This window comes from Cyrtonyx montezumae, unplaced genomic scaffold (assembly GCF_038088225.1).
Source record: "Cyrtonyx montezumae isolate F1298 unplaced genomic scaffold, pur_monq_1.0 scaffold_7, whole genome shotgun sequence".
NCBI classification, from domain to species: Eukaryota; Metazoa; Chordata; class Aves; order Galliformes; family Odontophoridae; genus Cyrtonyx; species Cyrtonyx montezumae.
Window position 1 is genome coordinate 20,509,079 of NW_027072078.1, and position 19,859 is coordinate 20,528,937.

At 35.0% G+C, this 19,859-nt stretch overlaps 1 protein-coding gene across 2 annotated transcripts in view; it reads right to left on the bottom strand.

Annotated features, from left to right (window-relative positions):
* Positions 1 to 19,859, bottom strand: part of SLC4A10 (solute carrier family 4 member 10) — a 111,852-nt gene that overhangs the window by 19,824 nt on the left and 72,169 nt on the right. For both annotated transcript variants that reach the window (XM_065751306.1, XM_065751307.1), the window contains 8 exons: positions 18,573 to 18,730; positions 16,777 to 16,864; positions 16,347 to 16,493; positions 15,261 to 15,361; positions 13,738 to 13,912; positions 13,346 to 13,479; positions 12,598 to 12,843; positions 246 to 351 (listed from right to left, as the gene is read on the bottom strand). In XM_065751306.1, coding sequence (XP_065607378.1) covers positions 246 to 351; positions 12,598 to 12,843; positions 13,346 to 13,479; positions 13,738 to 13,912; positions 15,261 to 15,361; positions 16,347 to 16,493; positions 16,777 to 16,864; positions 18,573 to 18,730 — 1,155 coding nt within the window. The remainder of the gene's footprint in view (positions 1 to 245; positions 352 to 12,597; positions 12,844 to 13,345; positions 13,480 to 13,737; positions 13,913 to 15,260; positions 15,362 to 16,346; positions 16,494 to 16,776; positions 16,865 to 18,572; positions 18,731 to 19,859) is intronic.

The window sequence follows — 19,859 nt, forward strand, 5'->3', positions numbered from 1 at the left end:
TTTTAATGTGTACTACCAAAAACTGCATAAAGATCAGGCAAAATCTGTACAAAAAGTGATAATTCTACAGCCTATGTTAACCTCTCTTCAATTAAGTATATTATGCACTTTGAACAAATAGAATCAGTAAAAAACAGTTTTTTGTTTTTTTGTTTTTCTGTTTTTCTATTCGTACGCTGCATTAAGGACATACAAAATTATTTATGCTTATGCCTTTACTCACTAAGTTCCAATATTTCACTTACTGACACAGTTAGGTTCCCCCATGGTACTTCAGATGCAGATATATTGTAGTCCTGCCAGTACCGTAAGGTTTTATTGCTAGGATGCTCTGGTTCCACACAATTGCATCTGAAATTACAAAAAAGTACCTTTTCTTTAGAAACAAAAGATGTACCAGATATGGATGCAAATTATCAACATTACTATGTATTAGGATTGTGCTCTACTTTTCCGTGTCATTTTAGTTTAAATGAATTCAGTAAATGCATGCTTTGAAGCTGTTTGGAGTTCAGTAGCTAGCACTATTACAGGAGTAATAGCTGCTGTGAGGTGCATATGCATATATAGTACACAATACAGCATATTTAAACTACTGTCCACATTTTTCACTTATTTTCCTCCTGTTCTGATGCTTCTGAGCACAGTTTTTAACACAGAATGTGCTATTCCTATTCTACTCTCCTCTACATTGAGATTAGATATTATGCACAGCGCCAGGCTGACACACTTCCCAAATGCAAACTGTCTGTATTTTGTTTCTTTTTCTTTACCAGAGTGTCTTAGCATGAAGATTGAACTAAGGGTCCAGTCAACTGCCAGGACTCTGCAAGATCACCAGCAACAAAGGCTTTGTGAACTTGTGTCTACTATTTTTCCATTCCCCACAGCTATGTTAAAAGCATGCTTTTTGTTTTAAATCATATATTTTGACATACAAAACATGAAGAGGCAGTGTGGGAGGACAATTTTACTTCAAATTTCCTCTTTGCAGTATTAAGTCTTTAAAGCCTCTGAAGGAACTGAGAGGCTCTTCCTTTGACAGACTTCAAAATATATAGAATACTCGGTAGGTTGCAAGATGTTAAGTGTGCTTTACAGTTCTCCTTAAGTTAATCGTACTTCAAAAATCTGTAGTACTATCTTCCCTGCTAGTATTTTAACTTGCTAATGACAGTTGCAATTAAATGCTGCATTTCTTTTTCTGATAAAGATTCTCAGTAGCTGGGTAAAGGATATAATCTGATGACATAGCAGTGAGCTTTTAAGTGCATATTTGCATTCCATTTCTAACTGAGTATTGCTTTACCCATTTAGCTAAGCCATCTTTATTTTTTTTCTGAAAATATTTATCTTTTCACAAAACAAGGATGATGATTCCTATATAAACTTGTAGTATTTTGTGTACATAGAATTCTGCCATCTACATTCTGAGTACAAAATAGTGCTATTGTATCTCCATTACAATACTATACATGTGACAAAATAGCTGCATTTAATATCTATATAGAGATGCAGGTTTTCTGTGTGAAACCCCCTGCTTTTATTTTAAATGCAGCTATTTATAAAATAAATAAAAAACCCTTACAGCCCATGGACAAAGCAAATAAATAAATAAAGCAACAGCATTCAGAAAAATATAGAGCCTGAGCCAAAAGCCACTGCAGTAGACTGGATCTTTCCAGCAGACAGTAGGCTTGGTTCAGGCCTCAAGTGCAGAATGAACGTGTGTTCGATGCATAGTTTTAAATATTACAAAATAGTTTAAATGAAGTGCATCACTACCAGTGAGCTAAGGTAGCATAATAAGTCAATAAACAGTATGTCTACATTATTGCAAGAGAGCATTTGATGTTCATGCAACAATACAAGCGTGTCTATTTCAGATTACTATTGTTTCCTGTGAGCACAAGAGCTCCCTGCTCCTGATGTCCATCGTTGATCACAGACTGGCCAGACACTGGGCGATGGCCCATTGGGGTTTGATTACAGTAGGCCAAGGAAACGTGGGCTGTTCAATCACAGTCACTTCTTTCTCACTAGAAGGGAAAGACTGGGCATGTCACCAACACTATATGGTAGAACTGCCCTAGTTGAAAGCTGCAAAGTTACATTTAAATAAGTCTCACAAATGAAGGTATAGTTCAAAACATCTCAAATAATTCACCTTTAGATAAGATCATCCTCCTGCTCGTTGCTAGATCAGTACCACTTTCCTTCTCCATGGCTTTTAAGTCTGGCCTGTACCAAGTTTCATGGGGCATTTACCGGTGGCAGTTCATCAGCAAGTACAGTAACCTGTGCAAACTGCCCACACTGATCAAAAACTGTACCCTGAATTCAGCTTCTGCTATGGACTGGGTGAGGAATTAAGCCCCATTTTCTACTGAAAGAGGTAAAATTTAAAACCAGAGTAGATCCTTGCTTATCATTATCGAAACGGGAAAAAATTCCTGTCCAAACCAGAAAATACAACTGAAAGTGCCAGCATTCAGTGCCAGATATAAAAGAATAACTACCAAAATGTGGCATTTCATAATAGATGTAATTCTGTCACAATGAATTCTTTCCAAAACAACTGACCTACAAAAATAAACTCATACCAGAAAAGTAAGGCTTTTAAAAGTTGTAATCTCTTTCACTGTCATTTTTTACTCAAATGGAAGGTCAGCTCTCAGGAGGAAAATATACACATATTTGGTGCAAACATCATTATTCAGAAGGCTGAATTAAGTAAATATGTATTGCCTCTTGAAGGTTTCAATGTGCTTAAATCCGTGTAACATTGTTATACGTGCTGAATACTTGCCAGCTACAGGAGATCTATAGCAATGAACAAAATACTATACATAAAGCTGTAAGTACATTTTCTAAGCAACATACTCAGATTCAAATAGAGCAGCAACCATACAATTCACTTCCATGCCTTCTAGTAATAAGGACTCAGCAATCACCTCTGCTATGATAAAAAATACAGAATGATTCTGTCCTTACATTAATTATAATGCCCCAAAACTGCTAGACAGAAAATAGAAATATAGAAAATAGAAAAATGAGTAGGGCAATGTCTTTAAATCCTCTAAGGTGCTCAAGAAGTCTCAAGCAAATTAGGATGGGGAGGATGAAGACTTTAACTAAACCTTCGACTTCTTCCCTTCTGTGTCCTCCAAACCTCCTTACGTTTCTCATTTTTTCCAGCAATTTTTGCTTTTATTTCTTAAATCTCAATTTGCTGCTCTTTTAATTAATTAATTAATTTAAAATTTGAGGCAGCAATTATAACTTCATTGTGCTCAATATTTTCTATATCTTGATCTGTCCCCAAAGAGCAGAGATAGGGTTTGCCAACAGAGGCTACACGTCATCTCAGGTAACTAGCAGTGTTCTCTACTGCTTTCCCAAAAGAAACAGTTAAAACTATCATTATTAGCATCAAAAAGATGGTCTGTATGAATCCTCAAACTCTTTTTCTTCTCCAAGTGTTTATGAGCATCTCCCTCCTCACACAGTGCAGCATAGTGCCTGCCCATTCTGCTGCCATTACAGACAGCATAAAATGTTCAAATGAGTCCTGCACAGTGCTTTTGTGAGTAAATAAAAACCACTTAACCAATGCAGCTCCTTTGGAAGCCTCGTGGTCAATTCATTCCTGTGCAACTGCCAATTTATAGTATTATGTTTTCAAGGCTGGGAAGCACTTACTACTAACAAATTCATTCAAGTCACAAGGCTCAATTTACAGAGATTCTACTTTTACAGCATGTACATACTGCAAGCTACACCTATCAATACTAGATAAGTCTTTGTTCTGTAAAAGGAGCAACCTGCAGCTTCTTCACAATTAGCTAGCATATTATTTCCCCTTCCCAGAAGAGGAAAATATTTTTGAGCTCACTTTAGTTATTGAGAGTTGCTTTGTATGAATATTTATATTACATATTAAAAAAAGAAAAACAAAAGCAGGCAAGTGTGACAAATAAGATACAAGATGCCTGTTTAAATAATGTGTCTCGTTTAATATCATATATTTTGTAATCAGTAGGAAGTTTTTACCCTAAGAAATATCCTATGCTCTATGAATATGCTGTGCATTAATCACATAACAGAGACAGAATAAGAACACAGTAAGAAGTGGAAGATAAATCACTAATTTCATTTTCAAAGCAAACTAGTGGAACGTGCACATCGAGACTGCTAACACTGCATTTACAAGACTGAAGAAACGCCTGTCAATAGTAGAATGCCATACATGTTTAGATTGTCTCCAAATATATACTATTTTCACATAAGACTTATGGGCATTGAAGAGTCCTTCTGTTTGTCTAACAGCTGCTACCTGATAGTGACAACAACAGCATCACACTCACATACCCTGCTGCCCCATAAGTCCAACACCTGTATATCCATGGCATTGTATTTACCATATTCCTTCTCATGTCAACAATCATAATGATGGAACTAAAGTCTCAGTGGAGGAGAGACTGGAAGCAAAATAATTAATACTGATGGGAAATGGTCTTGTCAGTTAAGTTCTATTCTCAGTATCATGAAATCCTTTCAAAGCACAGCTGTCAGGGCAAGATGAAATTGTTTTCTTCATTTATTAATGAGATCTGCCATCCTGATTTAGACCATTGAGTCATTAAGTTAAGTAGCCTGCCTCTGACAATCACGAACATGAGCAGACATTCAAGTATATTCTATAAATTTTGAAGTTTATATACTTCACTTGGTGAAGTTGAAGAGGAAAATAGAGAAGTCTATAAAAGTATCTAGATAATGCACCCCACTTCATGCACACAAATAGAAACATATATCTACCTAAACAGATATCTGATGTCACAGTGAAGAAATCACAAAGAATTAGTTTTCTTTGGATAGCATGTAAGAAGATTGTTCTACCAAGTGGAAAGTTTAGAAAACAGAATTATAATCATACTAGAGTCTTCATAAGTGTGCTTGTCTCTCATAAAAGCTGCTCTATTACCTGTCTAGCGCAGAATGCAGTCTATGCTTTTATAGAAATATTATGGTAGGTAAATGCAATACACAGAGGTTATCATGAAGAAAAAAGTGTTGTTACATGAGACATTTCTTGTTTTGATTAATATATCTCATCATAATAAATAATAATTCCAGGTTGTAATCTCACCCCACTTCCACAGTGGGAAATAAAAATCAATCAATCAATGAACACCTGAAGAGATATGCGGTCAGCTTAATTTCTGATTGTTCAAGTATAGTGTACCAATAAAAATAAATATATTGTAACAAAACTATACAAGGATTGCATGTAAACTTTTCTAGATTAAGACTACATTGTGCAGATCAGTTATTTGTTGTGGAGAATTGCTTAACAAAGACATCCTATTCAAAAGCAGAGGGGATGGGAAGCAGGAAAGAATGAAGCATTTACTGAGCTTAACAGTAACAAAAGTGAGTTAATTAGATTAAGCAGAGATAGGGAAGTCCTAGAATAAGTGATACATATATATATATATTCATATATATCTTTTTTTTTTCCTGGATTTCAAGGCTTGCCAAGAAGCAAAAGAGAACCAGCAGTTAAACTTCTTTTAGTTGTAAAAAAAGCAGTTAGAAAGGTTCTAGGTTCTTAGAAAGCAGTTGAATGGTTCTAGGAAGAAGAAGGATATTCCAGACTTAGTGACTGGCAATTCTGCCTGGATTGGAAATAGATCTTTGAAGTCCCGTATTATCCACACCATTCTATAATTATTCTATTCTATGATTCTCAGGGAAAGAAACTGAGTATATAGTACAGTTATTTAAGTGTAGGGGGAAAAGAAACATCCATAAAGAATGGACAAAGAAAATTTATATTCATATCTGAGTTCAAAGAAATCATTACATGAAGTGGACTTCAATTATATGCTTGGGCTCCTAATAAGAAATTCTTTGCTTATGATCACTGACCATGCATTCCAACTGCAACTCAAGGAAGATAGAATACAAAAATAACATAATGCAAATGCATTATTACAAGATGCAAATTAAGTTGCAAACATGTAGCGAAAGATATAAAACTTGTTTGTGCAAAGAGTAGTATGTACAAAACTAATTTTCACAATGATGCCTAGAAGCAATGGTTTCTGTAGCCTGCAAAAGATACTGAGATTGACGTGATCTTGGCTCCTTAATTACATAAGAGTGGGATTTCCTACTCCTAATTCTTAAGTGCATGTCAATACCAAGACAGATTGTAATATGCATATTACTATGCCAAAAAATCTCTTTAAAATTATTCAATGTAATCTGTTAATAATCGAGTAACTTCTGGTAAAGAATTATTAAAATAACATGACTTTATCCCTCTGAAAAAGATTAATACAAAATAGCAGGTATATAAAGTCCTAAGACCTATGCAACTTTGGTTAGAGAAATAAGTTATCATCTCCTGTATTCAGAGACAACTATTGTAACATGTTTAACCTTTAGTGAGCATTAGATTTTTTCTACTAAATCCCGTTCCTTTCATTCAAGATGTTCATTTTGTTTTACTTTTCAGAATCTTTATCCTCAGTCCACACAGTTGTAGGGGTCTCCCATCCTAGCAAAAGTGATATCCTAATATTTAACGTACATGTTAAAACTGCTGTGAATTAGTGTTCCAGACAGAATTCACCAACTGGAGTTACATTTGCTGCTGAAGTAGGAAAAAGCAGGAGGAGGAGAGCACAGAAATAAAAGAGTTGCTATGCCAACCTACAAATGCTAATGGCTTCACAAATACAAAAAGGTCACAGAGAAAATGAGAGAAGAAAGGAAGAGAAAATCCAGCTTAGAAAGTATGTGGATCTTATATACAAATATTATGTACTCAAATTCCTTCAAAACAATGTGTTTTAAAAAAGAAAAAAAAATGTATCACAGCAGAACACTTAAAATATCATTGCCTTTGTCCTTTTGATTTACCTCTAAAATGCTTTATTATCTATACCCTAAAGACTGTGTTTAAAAAGTAAATAAATGAATAAAAAATAGATTTTCCAGAAAGAACACTTGAGGATCATGGCCAACATTTTAGCACAAAGTAACAAACAAGCAGAATAAAGAAAAACAGTGCATTGGTATTTGCTCTATGGTAATAAGATCATGAAACTATAGATTTAAAAAAAATTTTTTTTAGACAGAATTCTGCAACAAACTCAAACATGCAACATAGAATGGCTTGGGTCAGAAGAGACATTAAAGACCACCTAGTTCTAACCCCATGCAGTGGGCAAGCTTGTCATCCAACAGATCAGGCTGCCCAGGGCCCCATCCAACCTGGCCTCAAGCCCCTTCAGGGATGGGGCACCACAGCTGTTCTGGGCAGCTTGTGTCACTGCCTCCCCTTTAACATCTAACCTACATCTATTCTCTTTTAGTTTAAAACCACTCCCCCTTGTCCTATTGCTATCAGACTATGCAAATGTCAGTCTATCTCCTGATTATAAGCTCCTATTAAGTACTGGAAGGCAGCAACAAGGTCCCTCTGGAGCCCTCCCTTCAAGCTGAACAAGCTCAGCTCCCTCAGCCTGTCTTTGTATGAGAGATGCTCCAGCACTCTGATCACCTTTGGGACCTTCCTCTGGATTTGGTCTAATAGCTCCACATCTTTTTAATTTGGGAGCCCCAGTCCTGGATGCTCTCCAGAAGGGGTCTCATGAGAGCAGAGTAGAGGAAGACAATCATTTCTCTCTCTCTTCTAGCAACATCCTATTTGATGCAGCCCAGGGTACCATTCAGGGCTGCAAGAGCACACTCAAGTCCAGCTTACCATCCATCAGGACCCCCAGGTCCTTCTCTGCAGAGCTGCTCTCAATTAGTTCTTCTCCCAGTCAGTACATGTACCTGGGGTTGCCCTGACCCAAACACAACTCCTTGTATTTGGCCTTGTTGAACCTCATTAGGTCCACAGTGACCCACTTCTCAGGCCTGTTCAGGCTCCTCTGGATGGCTTCCCTTCTATTATGTCAGCTGCACCACTCAGTTTGGCACCATCAGCAAACTTGCTGAGAGTGCACTCAATCCCTCAGTTTATGCCATCGATAAATATGTTGAAAAGCACAATACATCTTCTACCTAAAATTGTGAAATAGTAAATTTCAGCTGATTTTCAAATATTTGGGTGCACACAATTTAAAATAAATAGAAGTTTAAAAAAGCTGTTCTGAATGCTCTTTCTATAGCCTTCTAAGGTTTGTTATGGCAGATAGTAGTAATGATTCCTATGCTCTTAAATATAAGTAGAGATGCATGTACTGCAGTTGTTTATATAAAAATCCTGCAACAGAGATTGCTCATAACAGAAGTCAAACCCACCCAATACACATCTTTCTCACTTGAAATACGGTTACAATCTGTTTGAAATATAAATAATTTAAAATAATATTCTCTTTGTATTTCTAGTACTCCAAATGACAATACTAATGGCAAGCCAATGACTTTTTTTTTTTTTGAGTCACATTCACTTCACCACAGCAAAGGCAACAATACAGGCACTGCAGACTACCTATGGACATCAGAACATCCTTAGAAGGCCCATAGGATAAGAAAGAAGGGTGAGGGCACAACTTAAACCAAAAAGGTTCAAATTGCCCCAATCTATTTATCTGCTTTTTTATCCAAGTAGACAACAAAAGGAATACAGAAAACAGAAATTTTATAGTATAACCTAAGTTTTTTTTTAAGCACAGAATTGCAGATCCAAGAAGTTTTGCACAAGATTTGAGAAAACATCCAAAGAGAAATGATTTACTCAACCTTTTGAAGTCAGCCCATTGCTAATTAAAGAACTGCCAAGGCTTTACTAACAATTAAAAACTAGTCTTTAAAATCCCCAATGATAAAAAAAAAAAATGCAAACAGCTGTTTTAATTAGCAAACAGCAGATATTAATTAGCTTCTGTAACAGAGTATGCTGATCCTTCAAGGACAGAACCAGTTTCAGCACAAGTTTGTTACCCTTTTAAACAATAAATAGATTTGGAGTCATAACCACAGAATAAAAGCTTCTCATTTCTTGTGAAAAACATTCAGTCAGCGGCTCAGGGTAGCAAAAGTTGTCCCTGGCTGTCTATGCTGACGGACCCATAGCAGCAACAGTAACTTTTCACAATCATTTTTACTGGTAACCCAGTGGAACAGAGGAGTATAGTTTCAGATGAGAATGTTTACAGAGATGTTGAACAGAGAAAAATCAATCCCTCAGAATCCTCCTGACAATGAGAAAATAAGTTGAAGGAACCAGCCTACTAACAGGAAACAGTTGGTTTTTGGAATACGGGAGGATGGAAGAGGCTTTTCCTCAGAAGAAAGTGGGAGGATAAATACAAGGAAGTGTTTCCATTTACCTGGAAGCAAATGGACTACTAATGTTTTTTCGGGAAGATGAAAATAGAAAGCACATAGCTCTGAAGTTTAGGAGAAACATCCCTATCACATACTTGAAATATGCTGCTGACACTCCCTGAATTGCTAGACTAAACATTTGTTTTCCTTGAATCTTATTTTGAAGTCATATTCCAAACCATTGATTTTTTTAAATTGTTATCTTTTACATTCAAACTTAGTAACAGGTAAAGTTTCAAGCCCTGGTAGTAAGTTTTCTGACTGCAACATTTGAGATAACTAGATTTGCTATGTGGATGGAAAAATTGAAATGTAACTTAATGCAAAATTTATTTTTGTTAATTAGACTTTCATTTACTTGAAAAGTTTGGGTATTTATCACAAAAAGTGATAAAAAGTGAAAAAATCATAGCAGGAGCTAGATGGAGAATCACTGCCCATATAAAACACTATGTACCACAGAAACAATTAATTCATTGGGTGTTTACACACTCCAAACAAAGTAAGGTGTGCAAAATTTACTTTTTCAAGGATCAATCAAGACTTGAAAATATCAAATATCAGCCTTACCAACACAGATAGACTTGCATTTCCACAGACAGATTATTTTTTGCTCAAATTTCTGAAAGTGCTGAATTTAAAATTTCTTTTCTTGTAATGATCACATACAAATGATAATTGTGATGCTTCAGTGTCCTGAACAAATGAGCAGTGTGTCTGGGCAAAGTAATATCTGTATATCTGTGGAGTTCAGTATGCACCAAGCCCTTTGTGAATGGATGGATAATTTGGGCAGCTGACGTGCAGTTGCACATAGCAACTTACACAGCCCATCTTTCAGTTCTCCCAGCCTACTGGGCCCAGTTCAGAAGAGCTAAGAAAAACTATGGTGAAGGGAAGGGGAAAGAAGAAAAGGGTGGAATCACCACTTTACTGAGTTCCATGCACAGATCCATAAAACAGGAAGATGGATTCTGAAACAGTGAATTAAATTCAAGATAGACAATATGTATAGTGATGTCTCCAACAATCAGGTGTAATGTAAAAATATAAGCCACATCATTTAAGAACTAAGCTGCCCCTAACTATGCCTACAGCTACACATTTTGACATTACTGGGGTCAGTTGTGATGGACATACTGTCAGTAGTAAACAGGATATTGCTCTAAACAGAACATACAATATAAATGCCAAAACTGAAATGTAACACGGAATCTGAAAAGTCAACTTATTTGTACTACTCAGAGTGAAGGAGTAACTAAGAATGTAAGTATAAAGCAATTACCCCATAAATAATTGTCCATAACAAATTTATGAAACAATTTTGATCCAGATAATTACGTATGTACTTGGAATCACCAGGTAATAACCCAATCTCTCTTTCAAACATCTGGAAGATGCTCATCCCTCAGGAATTGTATTTTGAAAGCTCTAAAACTCCTTTTCTGGTATTCCAGCACTGCAGGACCAGTCAATAGCTAAAATTTGGAGGGTGGCAATTGCTGCTTTTTTATCATGGGTGCTCTGCAGATTCTATATTCATTAAATATCATTACTAACAACAGGCAATGAGTATACAGGACCCAACAAAAATAAATTTTGGATTCTGATCAATGAATAGAATTTTAAATAAAAACAAATATTGATTTGTAAATGTAAGGAGGAAAACAGTAACATTTCATCATAAAATATGGAGATACCTATCACTGCACCACAAAGCAAAACTTTGAATTTGTCTCTGTAATCTCAGATAGATTTACATCTAAATACAAGTAAATCTAGCTAACCAGGGACCCATATCCCTGTTCTCATCTTTTCATTACATATTTTAATATCTCATCTCTGCCTGCTAAGTGGCTTCCAAATAAAATTTTGTCATTATAGAATTTCAGCTTGTCAAAACATTGTGAGAACATCATATCCCATTTCCCTTTGACGTGACTACTTTGAAGTGGTAAAGGAAAAAGAAAAACACAAACATTGCTACATACAGCTCTTTAGAGAAAAAGTATCAACATCATAGAAGTTAACTGAGATCGGGATATAACCTCAACTGTGTGCATACTCTATTTGTGATGCTTACTGCTTTCTGTTCAAATTAATATTACATTGTCTACCAGTCAAACTATTAGAGAAAAACATTATTTTTTCAGCACAACAGAGCATGTCACAGCAGAGCACCTGTTTCAATAATATAATCTGATCAGTTCATTAAGGTACTTATTACACATTTGGATTTAGGTTTTATCATCTATTTTACTTGTGATGATAGCATGCATAAAATTGAAATATTCTCTCTGTTGATGTGTTTTGCTTTTGCCAGCTTAAAATGCAAATGAGACATTTGGTTGAGACACTCCTGTTTTTCTAGTTAACAGAAGATGTGGCACTGTTCAAGCATTGTTTTTTGGGGCTCTGCTCCACACACACAGAGCGTTCAAGTGGGTTTAGTGAAATAAAGATATTCCTGGAGGTGAATCTTCTCTGAAAATGCTTTTCAATGACATTTCAGGCACTGAGGTGACCAGATTTAATGGGCCTCAAGGCCAACAAGGACCTCGTCCTTTACTAACGCTTCTGTTGTATTATAACAGAAACTGAATTTTTACTTCAAAATGAAACTATATTAATTAAAGCCATTATTTCTCTATTCCCCAGTGATAATACCCTTTATCCAAAAGCACTTGAAAAACCTCCACAGTCAAGCTACATAAGTTCAGTCCTATTAAAAATCTTGTAATTAAGAACAAACTGATTATGACAAAATGTAATGCTGTGGAGAGGCACCTAACAATTCTGAATCCACTCCAATTCTCACAGTGTTACTGCCATGGAGATTACAATAACAAAGGTACATCAAATTATTAGATGGGTCATTATTTCAATTTGGAAAAAATTTGACAGATAAATATAAAATATCACAAAGGACCGATACAAGGTTATAGTAGAGGCCATTGGGTTGCACCTGTTAAATAAAAATGTGAATACTTTGTGAATTGTTATTATTATTTTTGTTCTAGGATCTCCAAGTTTCATTTGAGTAGTTTTTCAAAATTCCAATTTTTTTTACTACACATACCTCAGTAACTACTACTTCCATATACCAGAATCACACCTAATTCAATAGATTTCACATATTATATTTACAACTATTGAAAACTTTTCCTGCCGCACACTAGTTGTATTCCTTTCAAAGTTATCACCAAGTATGAAAAAAATCAAGGGTTATGAAAGCATACTTACGAGTACTTAGTCAGCAGATCCAAATCATTATGCATGTTGATTGGATATGTCTCACTGAGATGAAATAGCTTCTCTAAGGCCTCATAAATGAAAATTATGCAGATAAGGGAAGCAAAAGCTTCTTCAGTAAACCGGGTAATGTAACAGACTAGGGAGCTTGCATCAGTTGCAACAAGGATGATGCACAGGATTGCAGTCCACAGTCCAATGCTAGCTCTCAGGGAGAGGTATGATAACCCATATTCTCTAAAGAAAAAATAAGTAAACAACACAGTTTATCATTTGTCCAGCCACAGTTTTCTAGATGAAGAAGCAGCTCCAAAATATACTCTGTACAGGAATGTCTGATTCTGGGAAAAGTTGTGGGCCGCAGAGAGAAGGAAGCAGGTAGGGAGACAAAAAGTGGAACCAACCCTTCAACTTTTCTGTATGATCAACATCCAGTTGTTTCAGACAAAGCATAATTTTCAGACTCTGAGAGCCTAAGCAGTCCACTTGAAAACAAACCCCTGATCTTATTCTGCAGATGCTGGAATACACTGACTCATATTTCTAAAAAGAAAGACTACCTAAAAAGACTTTAGTAACGATGCATGTTATGATCTCACTCATCTCAAGCATCATTTGGCATGTGAATAAATCAGTGAAGTAAGTCTTCACCTTGCTTAGAAAGATTTTATAAATGTTACTGGTAAGCTACTATATTTTATAATATGTTAGAAATATTAAATAGCTCTGCATCACTTACTTGCAAAATTTGAATAAAATCTTCTCAAACACTAGAACTGGTCCTGTACTGCCAAGTATAGTGAGAGGCTGTCCACCAAAGAGAGAGTAGGCAATTCCAGTCATGGACGCTCCAAACAGCGATTCTATTGCACTCTGAATATGATACAGAGAGAAAACTGTGTATAAATTTTCCATCTGGTTCTTTTTGCATCATAGTGACTTGTAGACTTCTAAATATCAAAACAAATACATTTTAAATACATATATATTAATATATAATTAAATTTATTATATACATATATATATATTAATATATATTTATCCTCATGTAACAGTAAAAAAAATAAATAAATACTGACCACGAACCTAGAAATGTAATTTTGTTTTTAAAAGTTCAGATTTAACACATACTATACGACCTTCAGTTGCTTCTCCCAGTAGACCACCAAACGTGATGACAGGAGACATGCAAGCACAGTACAGAAACAAAAATGATGCCAGACACTGAAGACTGAGAGCATCCCTGAAGTCACTCCAGAAGAATGGAGCCTTTCTTTTTATATCTAAAATCAATCCACCAAAAAATCTGAAAAATAAAAGAGAAGATTTATGAGAAAGGCTCACTGAACTTTCTTCCACAATATTCCGTAGTATTCTCTTGCACAGAGGCTATTCTTTCTTAATCAAATGAAACATACCCTTATAATTCATCCTTCCTCAGAAGAAAGTTTCTGGGAACTCTGTCCTGACCACTTAAATCAGGAAATAGTTTTTTAAAAAAAAAATTGGCACGTTACTTTAATAAAAAGTTTATCTAATCACCCAGACCCAAAACTTCTGAACAGTTGTTAGCTTCATCCATAAAACCCTACTATTTTTGCAAAATAATTATTTGTACTGGTTTAATCAGAGCTATTACACTGCATGTTTTTCTTACATTCCTACATATAGAGCACATCATATTTTTTGCAAATCTCTTCCTAAACACATTTGATAATAGAATGAAATCTAGGCTAGAACTTTTCAAGACAACAACTCATATCTTCTCATTTATCTTATGCTTAATATAATCAAAAATTTAGGATGAGACATTCCTTTACAATACATAATAAAGTTAAAGCAAATGTCCCACAGTGCTTTTTTTCTCACGTGCATCTGGTTTATCAGTCAGCTCTCAGGTAGAGGAGGAGCCAGTGCTACTGCCTCCTGAACACTGAAACTATCCTTCAAGCAGCCAACACCAGTGAAAGTATAACTTACAGAAAGACTGACCATTACCCACCTCTACTGCACCACAAACAGCAACACTTTGGGTAGGAATTATAGTTAATTATCAAAGCAGCAAAGTAACAAAATTGCCTAGCACACAGGTACCAGTATAATGATACTTCCCTAAGGCAGACACTGAATGCTGATGGGCTTACATCACCACATATTAAGAATGTATGTATTACTTTATGTGGGACAAATTCTTCCATCAGATGTGTGCATGTTGCAGACACTGCAGTAACCACAGCCTCATGTAACAGGGCATGTTATGGCTTACTGAGACAGAAGGAAATGCTAGAGCTTCACAACCCAGTAACCTCAACAACAAAATATTAGTAGGAATTCATAATATGTGACAAGCCTATTTCCAACTTTTCTTTCATCCAGAAATAGAAAATGTTAGTTGAGTTCAACAGTGTTCTCACCTCTATAAATAATAAAGAGCTTTCTGTAAATATAATGTGAATACACAACTTTTTTCCCTCTTCCCTTCACCACAAATTCAGAAGTACTATCTTTTTCAGCTGCGTGGTAAGCTAATCAGGAATAAGGCCTGAAAAAGTTCACATGCCAAACTATCCATACACAAGAGAATCAGACAATTACAGTTCTTTGGAAAGGGTATCATCAGGGGCACTTATGATTCTGAATATGTTTTCACTAACTTCCCAGTGCGTTGCAGTTCTGGTCCCGAATGTCCTCCAGGATGTTCTGGTTCCCCATGAGCTGCAGTCCCATTCGGCACTCCCGGGATCTTACGCTTCTCCTACCACAAAGGAAAGATACTTTTCTTACATTTTCACAACCAAACATAAATCAAGCAAAAGAAACAAACTTCAAAACTTGAAAAACTGAACTTTTAACCGTTATTGTAAGATTCGTCAACATTATCTCTTCATAAGCAGTAGAGGATCTGAATAACCAGAAAAAGTAGAAGTAATTGCGGTCTAAGAAATTTAAAGAATATATCTCAGAAAAATCTTGTTATCATAAAGCATTTTTAAAGAGCAGCATGTCAGGCTGCTGTGATCATTTCTTGGTCTTATCAGGGCATTGCATTTTGACTTCATTAACAACTTAGCATAACAAGCAGCACTTACTGAAGAGAACTATGAATAGCAAATCATACATTAGATGGCTAAAAGTGCATCACACAGTTCAGAATGGATTACAACTATCATCTAAGAAAAGAAGAATAGATAATGATTGAAAAGCTTTATGAATAGCCACTGTTCAGTATCAACCCGCATTGAGTACTTATACACAATCATGTAATACTATAAAAATGCCAACAAGAAAAAAAGGAATTCCTTTTTCACAATTTTTTCTGCTTATGTTTATCATCTTCAGAGGAAAACTGAGCACCTCTAGGAGGACATGCAATGGAATATTTGGGACTTAAGCTTGTTTGTCTTTCTTGTTTCAGGAAACAACCATGATATAACAATAAGTTTAGAACAAAAGCAAACTATGGTTGTAATAAACATGCTTATTACCAATCAATCTTGAATTTATGATCTTCAGATCCATATGTCTTTAGTCACGAGAGACCTAGTTTTTAACTGTGCTGATCACCATCACTATAGTATATTTTCAAGACAACAGTTTTCTTAAAGCAAAGCAGCAAACAGAAAGAACATAAAATATTTCTATATGCTGACTTTACTAAATTCTAAATTAGTTGGACTTAATTCTACTTAGCAAAACTTCATCATAAACTTTAAAAGTACCTGAATTTTACAAGCACAAACCTGAGAGGGAACGTTTTTAGGTGGTTCTATTCGTATTGTTGGGTCCCATTCTCCAGGAGGGAGAACTGTAACCTGATCAAGAAACTCATCAATTCCAGATACCAAGTCATTACGATCTTTTGCTTTGTAAGCAACATCATGAAACACCTATGGAGAACAAAGAGGCATATGTGAGAGGAAAGAGGGGTGGGGAGAGAAACACTCCAAATATTTCACAATGGTCCCGTCTCAATTTAGATGCCTTTGCACATTAGGTTCAGTTCTCAATTTATCATCTCCAGGTAGCATAAACTGATCAGTTCTAGGATGGTGAAACAAACTTGAATCCTATCTGTGCATCAGTTCAACTGGGCAGTTCCACATTCCAGGTTTCCTATTACATCCTTCAATCATTACAAAATGACTACAGCCAAATTAAGAATAAAATTACCTCATCTGTCATCAGTGTTGCAATTGATCTTCCAATCTCATGATACTGTTGCCCTTTACCCAATGGCCCAAGAAGAATAAACAAAAATCTGAAAGAAGTTAAATGAAAATATGTAAAAGGAAGATGGGTGCTAGTTACTATACACACTAGTGGAATAATTATTTGAAAACTGGACTACAAAAAATCCCAAGTACTATATATAATATTCCATCAAGATCCTCAGATACACATTTAAACATGAAATTAGAAAATACATTTAAAGAACTTATAGAAATATATCATAAGCTTCACAGTTAGACTTGATTAAGACTATCAAAACCCCCTCACATAACAAACCTTATCTAATACAATAAACATATGCAGATCAATATTATGTACAGAAAACATTAAGGTTAATTCCGCTAATGCCATTGAACTAAATATTTTATGGTAGCTATGGTAGTATTATTTCATTTCCCTGATTTTGAAATTAACTCTGAATAAAACTATTTTTTTAATCACTTTTCTACCCACTATGATGACTTTAGCCTACTCCAGGCTTGCAGTTCTCTAAAATGCACAGGATTGGTTCCGATGAATTAGCTGATGCTACCAAGTTTGTAAAAATGCAAAAACAGTTTTTTACTAATTAAAATTATTAAATTATTTCTAAATAAGATATTTTGTATGAAATATAAATTATCCTAATTTTTAATTTTCTAATTTTCTTTGGACCAAAAATGAAGACATCTGTACTGTTTTCACTGTCATGGGTTTCTTTGTGGGAGAGGTTATGCAGAAAAACTTCAGTTTATTTTTAAATGTAACTCATTATCTCATTGTCTCACATTATATGTGAGTACAAGTAAAATACAAAGTAATATTCAAAGGAATCAAAAATTAAAGCATATTTTATACTATTTATGTGACTGGAAGCAAGGATCAGAGTCTGAGAATTTCATTTCCAAGATGAAGGTCATAAAAAAGTGCAATGCAGCGTTGTGTTCTGATGGAATTGCACTTTTATGGAAAAAAAATGGAAAAAGAGAGGCAGAATGTATGCACACAAAACCAAACCAACACCAAAAAAAGTTGTGATAGGCTGCATAATTGTTAAGCCAGGGAACTTAGATCTGGGAGAATTAGTTTCAGCTTTGATCCAAATTAGACGAACAGGACACAATGTATTTGATCTTCTCAGAAGCTTATTATTTGGCTACAAATTATATTTTAGACATTAAAATGATTCCTCATAAATTGTCCTCAATGCCAAGACACTTCATGAGAAAACATTTCAACTAAGAAAAATACAATCTAATAAAAATGTATGGTCAAAAGTTATATTTCCTTTCATGCAAATATCTGGAGTTTTAGAGGAGCATATTTACAGCATGTTCTTCATCCATTAACAGTCCTTATCCAATCAAATAATATTGTTTGAATTTTTTCCTTTACATAGCCCTTTCATCATTTTTTTTCTTCTGCACTTAATTCTGCAGTATCACAAGACTCATTTACATTCCAGATGAAAGTTCTACCGCTTTACTTTGCTGGTATTTCCTACAATTCCAAATGCAGAACTACACTTTGTGTACTATTAATCCCACTCTCTCATCTACTTCTGCAAAGAATAAATCTAATCACATATTAACAGCACGTTTCAGAATATATACATTTACATCTGTTTCTGAATATACATATTTAAAGAGCAAGTAGAAATATGTCCTTAACTCATGATGAGATGAAACTACTGAAGGTCACAACACGTCTCCATGAGGTACATAGAAAAAAATGAAGAGAAACGAATCTAACTGTACCTAGTTGGAATTGGAACTTCAGCTAGTCCTGTAAGCAATACCGCAGGTGATAACCTAACAAAGGCAACAACTGCACGGTCCAGGAATTCCAGCTCACCAACTAAGATGTTGGATGCTTCAGCTCCAGGTGGTATCTTTTTCATGAAGTGTAGGTCAACCTGGGAAAATGATATCAAATTACCCTAGGAGTTACTGATTGGGATTTTTGTTTCCCCCTGTTTTGGTCACTTACTGCATTATATATTTTAATTTTCACAATCATTTTAATTCTTCAGCTTCTACTCCACTCTTTCTCAAAAATATATTTTTCAAAAATAAAAATGTTTCTCAAAAACAGAAACTGATCTCTCAGTATTTGACTAACATTATCTTAGAAACATAGCACTCCAGATATCACTTAAAAAGAAAACAAACCACAGTCTTTTTAAGGCATGTAATATTAATTTCCTATCTAATAATTTTATAAAGATCATAGCAGTATCAATAATGTATAACATGATTAATTGCAGTAAAAGAATTAAAGACATCTAATTTTTCATACTCTAATTATTATGAAATAATTCATAATTAATAATTGTTGAACTCATTAATTCAGGGTTCATAGTTGCCATACTACAATCTCAGCAAGAAAAAGATCAAGTTTCACTATCTCAAATCCCCCCTTCCACTTATCTCTTGTTTTGGTATTTAATGGAAAACACTTCTACTGAAAACAACAGAAAAGCTAGGACCATAATTGTCTAAAGAGAGTAAGCTGAAAGAGCAAAGCATAACAAAACTTTAGAGTTTTAAGGCTCTGATGTTGCCTTCTCCAGGGGGAGGGTGGGAAAAGGCAGAATGGCAGTTTCACGACGACACTGCTAGGTATTTGCTTAGGAATTAGTTCATTTGTATTTACTTTCTCAGTATCAGTCTACAGTTTGTAACAAAAATCGACATGGAGAAACAGAGTATATAATGTATGTTTGATTTCATTGTACGCCAGTATTGTCTACATTTCAAAATACATGAATTTTGTCATTTGCTTTCCTTTTATTAATCTAAACACAACAACAGCAACCAAATCCAACATAAACTGTTAAAGTGGACCATTTCAATGTCTATCTTCCAGCCATCTGTCAGTACTAGCATGCATGGGTTTTGGTAATATTTAGAAAAATGCTTTCTCGCAAATGGCTCTGGCACTAAATCAGAATTCAGATATAATACAGTTGCCTGTATCCAAAATTCAATTTCTCTAAGATCATAAAGAGATGTCTAACGCTATCCCTAAGCTAATCTAGAGTG